Genomic DNA, 13721 nt, shown 5'->3' with positions numbered 1-13721 from the left:
TATTAAATGTTATACTTGCATCTGTGGATATTGCCTTGGTCATTCATTGCTTTTAGTTTATAATGGAATATTAAAAGCTAAAAGCAATGAAACAATATAATGGAAAGGAACACTAGTATATTCCAGAACATGGGCATAGAGATACCAGAGGCAATTCAACCCTTCAGTTTGTTCCACTACTCTGTAAAATGAGCAACTTTAGTCTTAACAATGTTAGTTTGCTTCCAGAATTTACAGCTTTTCAGGGGTAATTTCAGATATGAGATAACTTCTGGGTGAAAAAGTGCTTCCATTAATTTTAAAAACAACTCTCTTATCTCAGTCTCTTCCACCAGAGACACCAGTTTCTACTGGATGTGTGAGTTTGATTGCCTTAATTAGATCAACCTTTAATTTTCCAATCTCTAGGAAATGTAAGCCTAGTTCAGTAATGGGGCCTTACTATTTAACTCATTAAACCGTGACATAGTTCTGGTGAACCTTCAGTGATTCTTCCTAAAGGAGGGTGCTCAGCAGTGAACGGCATAGCATTAATACCTTGTACAATTGCAGCTCACCTTTCCTTTTGTACTGCTGTTGCAATCTGCATAATGGACAATATTAAATATGGAAAGAGTGCAGAAAAGATCTGCGAGGATGTTGCCAGGATTCAAAGGCCTGGGCTGTAGGGAGAGGTTAGGCAGGCTACGACTTTATTCCTTAGAACACAGAAGGGTGAGGGGTGATTTTATAAAGGTGTATAAAGTCCTGAAGGGGGATAAATAGGGTGAATTACCTGGGTTGGGGAAATGAAGAACCATAGGTTTAATGTAAGAGGAGAAATATTTAATAGGAATCTGTGGGGCAAATGAGAGGAAAAACGATGACCAAGAAAGCACACCAAGGCCTCAACTTCATTAGAAAGTTTGGTAAGTCTGGCATGTCCTCAATAATCCTCACCAACTTCTACAGATGGTCGGTGGAAAGTATTTTATCCGGATGCATCACAGCATGGTTTGGGAGCAGCTCCATCCAGAACCACAAGAAATTGCAGAGAGTTTTGGATGTAGCTCAGACCATCACACACACCAAACCCCCTCCATTGACTCCATCTACACTTCATGCTGCCTCGACATGGCCACCAACACAATCAAGAATCAGTATCACCTCGGTCACTCCCTTTTCCCCTTCCTCCCATCAGGTAAGAAGTACAGACACTTGAAAACAAATATCTCTCACTCGCTAGAGTGCAGTCCGGACCTCCCCTCTACCTCATTGTAGACGTTTGAACTATCTTTAGTCAAATTATATCTTGCACTAAATGTTGGACCCTTTATTTACACGCTGTAACGGCTTGATTGTGATCATATATAGTCTTTTCTTTGACTGGATCGCACATAACAAAAAGCTTTTTACTGTACCTCAGAGCATGATGGGTATATGGAACGAGCTGTCAGAGGAACTGGTTGCAGCCATAACAATATTTTTTTAAACATTGAAACAAGTACAGGGATAGGAAGAGAGATATGGGCAAAACATAGGCAAATGGGACTATCTTCGATGGGGCATCTTGAAGCATGGACATGTTGGGCAAAAGGGCCTGTTTCCATTCTGGGCGGCTCTATAAACGGTGGTAATAATTTCCTTTTAAAGTGCCATGCCATAAAATGAAGCCAGCACTTTCCCTTGAGTCTGTTTGGGTTTTAAAGTGAAGCATAAAAAGCCTTTACTTTGCCATTAGAGATAAACAGAACTAAGGCACTCCCTTCCAAAAAGAGAGAGAGAGAGCGTGGTCGACGCAGAGGCTTCTGTGTCTGTTGGGATTGATAAGGGTCAACCGACCGCCGAGGGCAAACATTTTACACCCCCCCCCTCCCCTCCCCCCCTCAGATCACTACCGGGCATCAACATTTTATTGTGTAGGAAGGAACTGCAGATGCTGGTCTAAACGGGGCAAATAGACACAAAATGCTGGTGTAACTCAGAGGGACAGGCAGCAACTCTGGAGAGTCGGGTCGGGAACCTTCTTCAAACTAGTGTCTATCAGCATTTTATTCACCACATCAACAGCAAATGGTAGGAAACCTGAAATGCGCTGCAAACAGGGAGGCGAGCTTGAGCCGTGGGCTGGATCTGCACCGTGCTAGCACCAGACTGCAGTGGCTTTTAATTCTCCGCCCTACGCATTCAATCTTCCACGGTGTAGATAAAGCAAATGAAACCTGTCTGCGGGCAGGTTGGGGCACATGAGAAGGGAAAATGTGAGCCCGTGCCTGTCAGATGTGTGCGCTGCTTGGTAGCTGGCGGCTCTTTGTCTAACCGGTGTTGGTCACTGGGTTCTGACCAAACCGACATCCTCTCCCCAGCTAGACACGAAATGTACAGGAAGATGCTGGTTTAAACCGAAGATAGACACAAAATGCTGGAGTAACTCAGCGGGACAGACAGTATATATCTCTGGAGAGCGTCTTTAGACCCGTCTCGACCAGAAACGTCGCCCATTCGAATATTCCTTCTCTCCAGAGATGCTGCCTGTCCCGCTGAGTTACTCCAGCATTTTGTGTCTATCTTCGGTTTAAACCAGCATCTTCCTGTACATTTCGTCCTCTCCCCAGCCATGGTTGCCGCAGGCTGGCAGACCAGAGACTGCTGATGCTGCCCGACCCGCTGAGTGTTTCCAGCGTAGTCGGTCCTTTTTTTCAATGGGTTATCTTTAAACGCGGCGAGAGAAGCCGCAGGAACAGCAAGGGGGGGGGGGGGGGGGTTAGTCTGAAGCTTCTCGGAAGCTTCTAGCTGAGCTCCTAGTCCCCAGACATCGTCTGCCCATCGCGTAGACTGCGATGTGGAGGGGGTGGGATCACTTCATATTCTGGAAGAAGGGGCGTGCTGCCTGTCAGCTGCTACCGCAGTCAGTGCTGCAGTGAGAGACGCTTCCAACAGCCTTTAAATTCTCTACAGGAAACCCACGGTTGCACAGGGTCGCTTCCGATTTCAAAAGAACAAGAAGCGATTATATAGGAGCGGCGGCGAGAAGCTGACCCTTCAGTAGCATCGGGAGGCGAGACCATTGCCGGTAAGGACAGCGATGGACGGGGAGAGAGCAGGGCTTGAGGAAGGGGCGAGGAGGAGGTCGGCTGCCTATTGCAGGGAGAAGCGAGATGTGAACCCGCTCTGCAAATACCCAGCAGGGGAAGGAGAGATGAATTAAAGCGGAGAACAGTCAGAGAAGGGAGAGGAAAGGAGGACGAGGGAGAGAGGGGAAGGGGAGAGATAGGGAGGGTAGGGGGAGAGGGGAATAGGAGGGGGGAAGCGATGAAATAAGGAAAGAAAAAAATCAAATTCATCAGCATCGTCGACATTTAATCTTTAAAAGATGAAAACAGATCTTGAATCGTTTGCAGGCGAGAGTCGAGAGAAATTAATCGCAGGGTATGGATTGGGAGGGAACCGCTTTAAATGTAAATCCAATGCAGGTAAAATGCGGGATTGTTTATGCAGTGTCCCAGGGAAAACCGCAGCCGCTGCGACTGGAAGTTGCTGCGGATTTCTGCAGATTACATTCAGGAGAAAGCTGTGGGCGGCAGAACGGAGAAAGAGGGGGAGACATGGAAATCGCGGATGGGTTGCAAACTGAGCGGGAGAATAGATTCCGAGGGGGTTTGTGACCGAGACGAGCCGCCCTCGAGTCTCAGTCCAGTTACCCCACCGCATCCTGTTTGTTTAACCCTCTTGCCTCTGTCTTACTTCCCCATTCTTTGTGAAGGAATCGCAATCATTCAACAACTCCATACCCACCGCCAGCCTTTCCCCCCGCCCTTCTTGCCCCATCCCCGACCCCCCGCTCCTCGGCTTGTGCCCCCGCTGACACCGCCACGCCCAAGCAGCGTTACTTCTGCCCCCCACTACCCCACACTGCCGGGTGAACTCAGCATTTCCAGCCGCATCTGCAGTCTCCGTGTGTCATCCTTACTTCATCCTCACCACCTCCCCACCCCTCCCATGCTGGGTGTGTAGACTTCTCTCCCTCCATCCCCACCCAGGGCAGGCGAGTATCCCTTCCCTCTGCCTTTGTTCTTGGACGACGCAGACTTGCCTGTCGCCCCCACATTGGGTACTGAAGGTACAACCCACCTTCTTCGCCTCAGCAGAGCAGATCAGCTCTCTTACCCCCCCCCCCCCCCCCCCCCCCCCCCACCCCCCCACACACACACACCAACACACTGCCCCACCCTGCTACCGACAGGGCAAACTCTATCCTCACTATCCACCCCCAATCTCCTCCTCTCATCTGTCAAAGTGATCTAAAATATATTTGCCGTCGTTTCTTTTTCCAAGCAAGTCTCCTCGCCAATTCCCTTTTGGAACCACCCTGACTTGAACCTAAAGCATCCAATTTCTCTCCTGGGCTTGGCCCGACCTCTCTTTATTGACCCAGTCTCGGTGTAATGGGTTCGAATTTTGATTCAATCGTTCACCAGAACGTCTACAAAAGCCTTTTGTCCACATACCCCATAGAGTATTAACCCTGAATGCCATTTTTTTAATGTCTTGTAAACACTTCCTTCATATTTTCAATTGAGTTGCAGGTGTCTAGTGACCACTTCAGTCTTCTGCAAGCTACTAAAGTAACGTAATGCCGATCTTATATCCTATTAGTCAGATATCAGAACACAGAAAGGCACAAGGCTCACAAAGGGAATCTGTTCTGCCCATAGAAATTAGCTTCCCATTTTGAAGAATCCTGTTCAAATTGTTGAAAGGGAATGAATTATAAAAAAAGAGCCATGACTCAATGACAAAGACGTTTCAGTCTGTTCCTTTTGACACCGGTTGTCACACCCAAATCAACATGGTGACTCTGCTGGTGAAAATCAATTTTGCAGAAAGGCGTGTGAGGTGAAAATGCAGCAGGCCGGGCAGGATCTGTGGGGAAAGAGCTAGTGTTTCATTTGATGAAAGGTCACCCTCCAGAAATATTAATTCTATATCTCTCTCCACAGATGCTGTTTGACATTCTGAGTCAGCATTTCCGTTATTCAGATTTCTAACATCTGCAGTGTTTTATTTCTTGATTGCAGATGTCACTCATTGCTCCTTTGAACGCATTTGTGCCTCTGTGGTGTTGCAACGTATATGATGTGATGGAAGATATATGTAATCCTTGGCAATGTTTGTTTAGATTTACACGGGGGCTTCCTTCTTGCCTTTAGAAATGTTTTCAGTGTCAGTGTGGTCGTTTCCCCCCCCAGTATTGTTCCCTGCATTATGGTGCAGCATTGCTGCCAATGCAACGTGAGATTGATGCATCTGCCAATTCGCCCGGTGACGCAATTGTGGTTTGAGCGCTTTGATTTTATCAGATTTCGGCTTGAGTTTGTCGGAATTGCTTAAACCTAACACAGGCACTGTGGCAATTGGCCGGAGATCTCGGCTGTTAGCTGAACAATTATATTTAAAGAAGAGGGGGATTTAAGGTAAGGGAGATCGGACAGGGACTGTGTGGGCGAGTCTCCCTTTTCATCATTTTTTATCCACCTGCTGAAGATTATTTTTTTTTGCGCAATATTTAGGCCGCCCCGAAGCTCAGTGGTAATATTTTGAATTATTACCACTGAGACAACATAAGAATTCCAATGCCCAATTTGTGCGTTGGAATATTATTGAAATAAAGACCGGACAAACTCTGTTGGTGATCTTGGTCAAAGGATGACCATTAAGTAATTCTTTAATTAATTAATGAATGGATTGATTAAGTAATCATGTTATTCATTTTCTACAGAGATGCTGCCTGACCCGCTGAGTTACTCCAACATTTTGTGTCTATCTTACGTAATTCTACTTGTGCTATGTTTTTTACATGTTGTGTGCATCTTTGGGAATAAATAGTGCGGCATCTTTTGCATTGCCCGGTGAGGTTTGCTCGAGTACTGCTGTTGCTGCGGTTCTTTAGCTGGAATGTCTGCCGAGAGTGAGTGTGTAGGAAGGAACTGCAGACGCTGGATTGCACCGATAATAGACACAGAATGCTGGAGTAACTCGGCGAGACTTCTCTGGAGACAAGAAATGTGTGACGTTTCGGGTTGAGACCCTTCTTCAGACTGATGGGGTCTTCAGACCCAGAGTGAGGCTGATTTGACTCCAACATGGAAAAGCTTGACTAATGAGCGAGCCAAGGTTGTGAGAGCCGTAGAACATGAAATGGAACCAGACTGGGAGCCATTTGGAAATGCTGATGTGGATCATTTCCATTGCATTTGTCTGTTTTGGAAAAGAGCCTTTTCTTCCCCCTTTTGTTTCAAGAACTGACCCGCCCATGAAATAGATTCGGTTTCAGGATAACCCTGACACAATCTCCTTTTATTTTTCAGGTGCACATATCGGATTGTAGGAGGCTCCTGGTCTTTACCAAAGATGAATCATTTGCTGATACTGTCTGTCCTGGCAGGTATGATCTCCTCGGGAAATCTGGTTTCCTCTTTGAATGAACAGCATCAGTGTACTCTAAGTCTGCCACAGTTCATTCAGGGTCTGCAGGAGGTGCAGACAATTAGACCATAAAATATAACAATTGGCTTACAGATACCTCAAACTGCTGAGCGGATCTATAATTGTTGATAAGAATAGACACATCCCTGCATTACTGACTCTTAAACACCGGCTTTTGGAAAAAAGCTTTAAAAGCTATAATTATGGGTGAGTCAAGAGTGTTTATCTTCCTATCTTAACATTTTCATAACATCACTTCCTCTAATACGTTATTAGAGGAAGTAAAGTAGCAATGTTACGAAATTTTGAGATTTTAATAGTCAAGCCTGCAATTTATCCCATCAGATAAAGCACAAAAAGAAGTTTAATTTGACACCTAATTCACTTTAATATCTTCAGTATTAAAAAAAAGTTATGGCCATTTTCATACTTGGAAATTGGCATCTTGTTCCCTCTTGCTTTTCCATTGACTTAACACAAAAGCTGTGATCGAGGGCAGTCAAAAGCCCATAACATTCTTAAAAATTAAGAGAACTGAAATATTTTTTCAGTTATTATAGCTGAAACAAATATGAAACAATCTTAGTTGGATGACCTGAAATTAAAACATATAATTAGTTAGTTGCCCAATTGTAGCTAATTACAAAATTCAATTACAAGATCTAAACATCTATCCATTTCTTATGAGAAGATTAACATTTTAAAATAGCCTAAGTGTCCAAATAACATTCACACAAGAATTCACAATATAACATGATTTTTAAATCTCATTGTCATGAATTTATAGGCCAAATGGAAGGAATTTAATGTTTAATTCCCTTAAATTAATGGCCAATTTAAATCATCTTGCGAGTGGGTTTTTGTGGAATGCGATCAACTGGAACGTTGCAGTTTGCAGTGAATTTGAACGCCATATCGGCAAGAAAAACACTGCTGGTTCGTATGGGGCCATAATCACATTTTCGCCAATGAAATTTTGATTAGAGTCATCCTAAGAAGCAAGATTATATGTAAAATAAACGATTTACCTTATATTTTGTCCCCTACATGAGATCCGTCCCGTTGTCGGCATTGACGGCGTTAGAAGTCTCTTTTTTATTTTACTTCAGCAATTAAATTGTCCCGCGATTTAAAAAAAAAACTTCCGAGAACGCAAGTTGGAACAATTTTTCAGCATCAGCTAGCAGCCCGAGAAAATATATCTCGGACAGGCAGGACAAAATGGCATTTTAATCCCCCCCCCCCCAAAGGCGCCAAAGTCACGCACACGGCCAGTGGCAGAACTGCAGATTTAGGTAAGTATTGTAACCTACCTATATAACAGTGAAATAAATCCTAATGGTGTAAGCATGACATGCTAATTTATACACGGGGAAGGAGAGAATGACTCATGCGATGGTTTGGTTCCCATACAAGAGGCTGAGAATCATTGTCACCAGCAAGCAAAAAATCCAACCACATCCTTGTGACTCTCACTGACACAAGCAACACCAAACCTTTGAAACGAAGTCCAGCTAGATCAACCACATTAACGGGGGGAAAAAATAACAACACTTATTTCAGGCAGTGAGTATGGATGGTATTTGATCTGCCGACTATTTCCAGGACTTCCTGATTTTTAAGTTTTCCCAAAATTTCAGTTTTTATTTTTAACCGCACTAATTGTGGCGATTGAAGCCAGACATTCTGCAAGAACTGGTTCGCCTTGTCATTTCCCAAAGCCCACAAGATCCTGTTTAATGCAACTCTCTCCATATGCCTGGATGAATGAAGCTTCAACAATACTTAATTATCATTATTTACCCTCAGTCTGAAGAAGGGTCTCGACCCAAAACGTCACCCATTCCTTCTACCCAGAGATGCTGCCTGTTCCACTGAGTTACTCCACCATTTTGTGTCTATCTTTGGTTTAAACCTGCATCTGCTGTTCCTTCCTACACATTATTATCATCCCTCCTTAGTTGCAAGAATATATAAGTTACGCAGTTAAACGGTACCACTGGAATCATGACATTTATTTCTCTTTTTAGCATTGCCTTTGGTGGAAGGCCAAGAAATCACACGTCTGACTGCCTGCACCACAAAGACCAATGATCTGAGTCTCGAATGCCAACACAAAAAGGCCTCTGGAGACATCAAATACGAGTGGAGTCTCTTCAATCGAAAGAACCAGACGCTGGTGATTATTAGCACAATCCAAGAGAACAAGGCGGATGCGTCCTACAAGAAACGGGCCAAAGTAACCAAGACAGATGATATGGTAATGCTCAATGTGACTGGTTTTGGAACAATTGACAATGGCAAGTATACTTGCCATCTTCGCTTGAATGCTGAACCAGGTCATGACGACAACAAAACAATTTCAGTTACTAAAGGTAAGAATATTTCTTAGACTTTAGACATAGAGCACAGAAACAGGCCAGTCAGCCCACTGGATCCACACTGACCAGTGATCACCTCGTACACTAACATTATCCTACACACTAGGCCCAATTTTTACCAAAGTCAGTTAATCTACTAACCTGTCCACCTTTGGAGCAAACCAGAGCACCCAGAGAAAACCCACACGGTCACAAGGTGAACGTGCAAACTCCGTACAGACAGCACCCGTAGTCAGGATCAAACCTGGGTCTCTGGCGCTGAAAGGCAACAGATCTTCCACTGCTCCACCCTTCCATAGAACATTAAACATTTCAGTGCAAAGAGTCTCTCGAAAGGCCTGGCTTGCAGTTACAAATCTCAAGGAATCTCCCTGTTAGGGATGGACTGGATACCACAGTGGGGGGGGGGGGGGGGGGGGGGGGGGGGGTTGGTACATTATCACTGCTGTGGCTTCCCTTCCGTTGGTAGTAGGGGGCCACAAACAAAGTTGGACAGCCAGTGGGTCCAAGTAACAAATATAAGCCAATCAATGACCCATTTCCTCCTTATTCAGTGGGACCAGCAAAATGTAGAGGGGGGTCTTGTTCTGTACATAACATGTTGTGCCTGGCCTGCAATATTGAGACCTTTCAATGGGTTCCCAACATTTCCTTCTGGGTTTCTAATGAACAGCCGCACCTTACTCACCCCGAACACCAACCCCAGCCCAGAATGTGCTGCATGAACTGATTATCCAGCGATCCCAATCCTGTTTGCTGTCTTGTGCGCAGCTTAGGAAGTGTATGATTGGTTCAATTATTCAATTATACTTTATTGTGACATGTACCTAGGTCCAGTGAAATGCTATGTTTTTGCATACAATCCGGTAAAATCATACAGCAGACTTCACCCAGGCTGTTACACAAAGAGTCGCCACGTTTCTGTCACTGACAAAGTTTCAAAAGTTCTTAGTCCAGTCTTATCGCCAGGTCTGTCTCTCAGTTGTCGGTGGCACCCGATGTTGAGTAAGTGCAGAAACTGGTTTTGTATGGATGAATCATGAGACTCGATGACCATTGGGAGCAGGGGCCTGAGTATATTCTTCAACAAAGGACACTTGGGTTCCCTCCCACTCCCGGTTGTGTTCTCAACCCTACATATCATCTTCTCCGTCCACTTCAACCGTGGCAACTCTACAAGATCTTCCTGAACACATACCAGTGACCTGGGCTGTCTGGGCAAGTCTGTACGTGCTCGATGTTGAATGATCGTGCTGCTGAGATGATCTGCATGCACTATGCAAATGGAAGTTAATGAGTAGTGTTACATAGAAACATAGAAAATAGGTGCAGGAGGAGGCCATTCGGCCCTTTGAGCCAGCACCGCCATTCATTGTGATCATGGCTGATAGTCACCTATCAATAACCCGTGCCTGCCTTCTCCCCATATCCCTTGACTCCACTAGCCCCTAGAGCTCTATCTAACTCTCTCTTAAATCCATCCAGTGACTTGGCCTCCACTGCCCTCTGTGGCAGGGAATTCCATAAATTCACAACTCTCTGGGTGAAAAAGTTTTTTCTCACCTCAGTCTTAAATGATCTCCCCTTTATTCTAAGACTGTGGCCCCTGGTTCTGGACTCGCCCCACATTGGGAAAGTTTTTCCTGCATCTAGCTTGTCCAGTCCTAATTTTATATGTTTCGATAAGATACCCCCTCATCCTTCTAAACTCCAGTGAATACAAGCCTATGAACATTCACAGATGAACATTGTGAACTTGTTACAGAATTCGAAGTCTGGGCCGTGGGAGGGAACACAAACTGATCTTGCTTGATGTTGTTCAATTGTGTGCAACATGCGATTGAGAAAGTTTATACAGTTCACCATTATTTATTCCTGGTGATGTCAATGCAGAATGGCAGCTGTCACTCATTTTACACCCTGACAAAAAGAGCTGAGACCATAAACACTTACACCGAGAAATCCGTTTAAGGTGAGCAATGTTCACTGGAGAAGATGTGTAGGAAGGAACTGCAGATGCAGGTTTGTGCTGAAGATTGACACGACATTCTGGAGTATCTCAGTGGAACAGGCGGCATCTCTGGAGCAAAGGAATAAGTGATGCTTTGGGTCTGAAGAAGGGTTCCAACCTGAAATGTCACCTATTGCTTTTCTCCATATATGCTGCCAGACCCGCTGAGTTACTCCGGCCTTTTTGTGTGTGCCTCCACTGAAGATATTTGGATACATTTCTATCACAAGATGAAACTTACAATTTTCTTTGATGGGATGGGGAATGGGGACTGTCTTATTGCCGTGTGTCATCGCGGGTACAAAGACAGACTTTCTAATTGTCTCTTTGTTTCATTGAATGTCTTTGCAGAAACTATTCCAAAGTGCGGCGCCTCTGGGCTTCTGCTGAACATCCCTTTGATGCTGAGTCTACTGCTCTTGCTTCCCGTTCTTCAAAACCTGGGGAACTTGCCTTGTGGAAATGAAAACTAATGAATCAGCAACACAGAAAGAACAGGCATGACAGCATCTCCACTGTGGAATGAGCGATTGTTCTGTTGTTGTTTTTACCCTAGCCAATCGTGATTATTTTATGTTAATTTCCCATCATGCCAGTGATTTCAAGCAGATATAGTTTCGATAAGTCACAGTCACAGTTGCAAATGTAGTTTGGTGCACTCCGCAAACTCCCCTCTCCAATTCCATTGTCGTTCAAGTAGCATCAATGGTGATGTTAGCGTAGGGTTCACCCCTTAGAGCTTTCAAGGCCATGGCTGATATCAATTGTGAATCGGTTCCCATCATCACCACACTGGTGTTACTGGTGAATAACGGGATGCAGGGAGGGATGAGGGCAGGAGCAGCATTAGTGAACTAGTTATGTGCACTGTTGTAGCAGACCCAAGAGCCTGACTGATTCTCCAAGACACAAGCCAGGATCTGCTCCAATGACTCTGACTCTTTCGAACAATGCAAAATATTAATATAAGTGCTTTGGCTTCTATTGAATGTAACGCTAGCCTGCTCAGGTACATACCAGTTACTGTACATATTGAGGAATCCAGCTCTGTTGAATATATTTTCTATGTAGGCTGAGTACTGTGTCAAATTTTTTTAATTGCCAATATCCAATAAATAAATGCTCATTTTCTTTTCTCAAATGGAAAATGTGAATTGTGTGATTTTTATTTTATGCAGGTTCAGTCCTCTTTCACTCATTTATTCATTCACATTCTGCATCCACCCACATTACCGCCTGCACTATAACCCTATCCTGCCTCGCATTGATGAAGCTGATCTATGGGGAGAAGGTTATATCGACAAACTCTCAAGCATGACGCAAGCCTCAGGAACTGTGGCCAATTGGATCAATGTATGAGGAGCGTTTGATGGCACTGGTCCTGTACTCGCTACAGATTACGATGGGGGGGGATCTGATTTGAGACCCACCAAGTAATAAAAGGCTTAGATAGAGTGGATGTGTAGAGGATGCTTCCAGTAGTGGGAGAGACTAAGACCAGAATAAAAGGACGTACCTTTAGAAATGAAATGAAGAGGAATTTCTTTAGCCAGAGGGTGGTGAATCTGTGGAATTATTTGCCACATAGAGCTGCGTGGAGTTTTAAAGTTGAGATATTGGGGAAAAAAATAGATCAGCCATGATCGAAAGGTGGGGCAGACTTGATGGGCCAAATGGCCTAATTCTGCTCCTATGCCCTATGATCTGTAAGCGGAGTTCAGAGAGTTGGTGGAAGTCAATCGTATGAGGGGAGCATTCCGGGTATGCTCAGTCCTGGCCTGGGCGATACCTGGCCTAGTGATGACATGGGAATTGGTAGGGTGGGTGGTCCATGTGACTTTCACTGTAATGATAGAGATATCGATACTGTTCAAGAATGAACTGCAGATGCTGGAAAATCGAAGGTGGACAAAAGTGCTGGAGAAACTCAGCGGGTGCGGCAGCTTCTATGGAGCGAAGGATACTGTTGGACACATGACGGAAAGTGGCTCCCATGTTTGAATGGTGAGGCTCGCGAATCTTCCATTTCTCAAAGGGCTTCATTTTTATGGAAGGGGCAAGCTGTAGATGGCAGCAGTCAGAGGTCCCGAGGTCCAGGGATGGGGCGAGGTGATGATAGAGACTTCAACTGCACTCGAGCAGACGAGGAGGGAGTGACTGAACAGGGTGGTTGCTTTTGTTTGCAGCTCAGCACGTGACCAGGTCAGAGTAAATAATGGTCAGATCTGCCTTCACTTGTGTTCCGACCACATTATTGAAGGTACGAAGATGTTTATCAGCTGAATTTGAGTCCCTATTGCAGCAGAGACAGCACAGGTGAGGTGTTTTTCTCCATGGAATAGGAGATGGTAACTATGAGATTTGATTTATTTTCATCTCACAATGAAAGGATCGGTTTGCCACCTTAACTCTAGGTTTGGCTTCACATCCATCCTAGACCATTGAGGTGCTGTAGAGGATGATTGACCTAAGCCCGAGGTTGACTCCTGAGCAGTGGACAGCACCCTCATTCCCAAATGGCCAGGGTACACTCTACACACAAAGACAAAAGCCAGGCTGATGTTCCCTGTGTGTTCCCTGTGGGATTGTTTCCCTATTGTCGGACAGCAATGGGGAAGCACAGTGATTGATATTGTAGCCAAGAGTTTAGTACAACATGGAGCACTGTGCTCATGGGGCATTGTTGTGTCTGTGAGCCACAGGAGAGTGAAGCTGGTGGATGGAAAAGGTCTTTAAAGGTTGTTCCAAACCAACACCTTTGACCACAAGTCCACCGGGCAGTGGTCAGTACAAAAACATTGTGCAGGCACTGCAGGACAAGGACTTATTGGATCATGTGACATGGTTCCCTGAGCAGACTGCCC

The 13721-nt window shown here is 44.9% G+C and overlaps 1 protein-coding gene across 1 annotated transcript; it reads left to right on the top strand.

Annotated features, from left to right (window-relative positions):
* The first annotated feature begins 1955 nt into the window (after window positions 1–1955).
* LOC116991145 (thy-1 membrane glycoprotein-like) lies at window positions 1956–12005 on the top strand. The gene is made up of 4 exons (XM_033049511.1): window positions 1956–2055; window positions 6348–6424; window positions 8496–8840; window positions 11209–12005. Exons 2-4 carry the CDS (start codon window positions 6391–6393, stop codon window positions 11328–11330), a joined length of 501 nt encoding a protein of 166 aa, XP_032905402.1. The 5' UTR covers window positions 1956–2055; window positions 6348–6390; the 3' UTR covers window positions 11331–12005.
* The last annotated feature ends 1716 nt before the right edge of the window (window positions 12006–13721 follow it).

This window comes from Amblyraja radiata, chromosome 33, assembly GCF_010909765.2.
Source record: "Amblyraja radiata isolate CabotCenter1 chromosome 33, sAmbRad1.1.pri, whole genome shotgun sequence".
NCBI lineage: Eukaryota > Metazoa > Chordata > Chondrichthyes > Rajiformes > Rajidae > Amblyraja > Amblyraja radiata.
This window is presented reverse-complemented; position numbering and strand designations above follow the sequence as displayed.

Bases quoted from the DNA above. Each gene is read 5' to 3' on its own strand.
- LOC116991145 (XM_033049511.1), top strand. From the start codon at position 6,391: ATGAATCATTTGCTGATACTGTCTGTCCTGGCAG. The intron at 6,425-8,495 runs GTATGATCTCCT...TTCTCTTTTTAG, and splicing joins GATACTGTCTGTCCTGGCAG to CATTGCCTTTGGTGGAAGGC. The intron at 8,841-11,208 runs GTAAGAATATTT...ATGTCTTTGCAG, and splicing joins AACAATTTCAGTTACTAAAG to AAACTATTCCAAAGTGCGGC.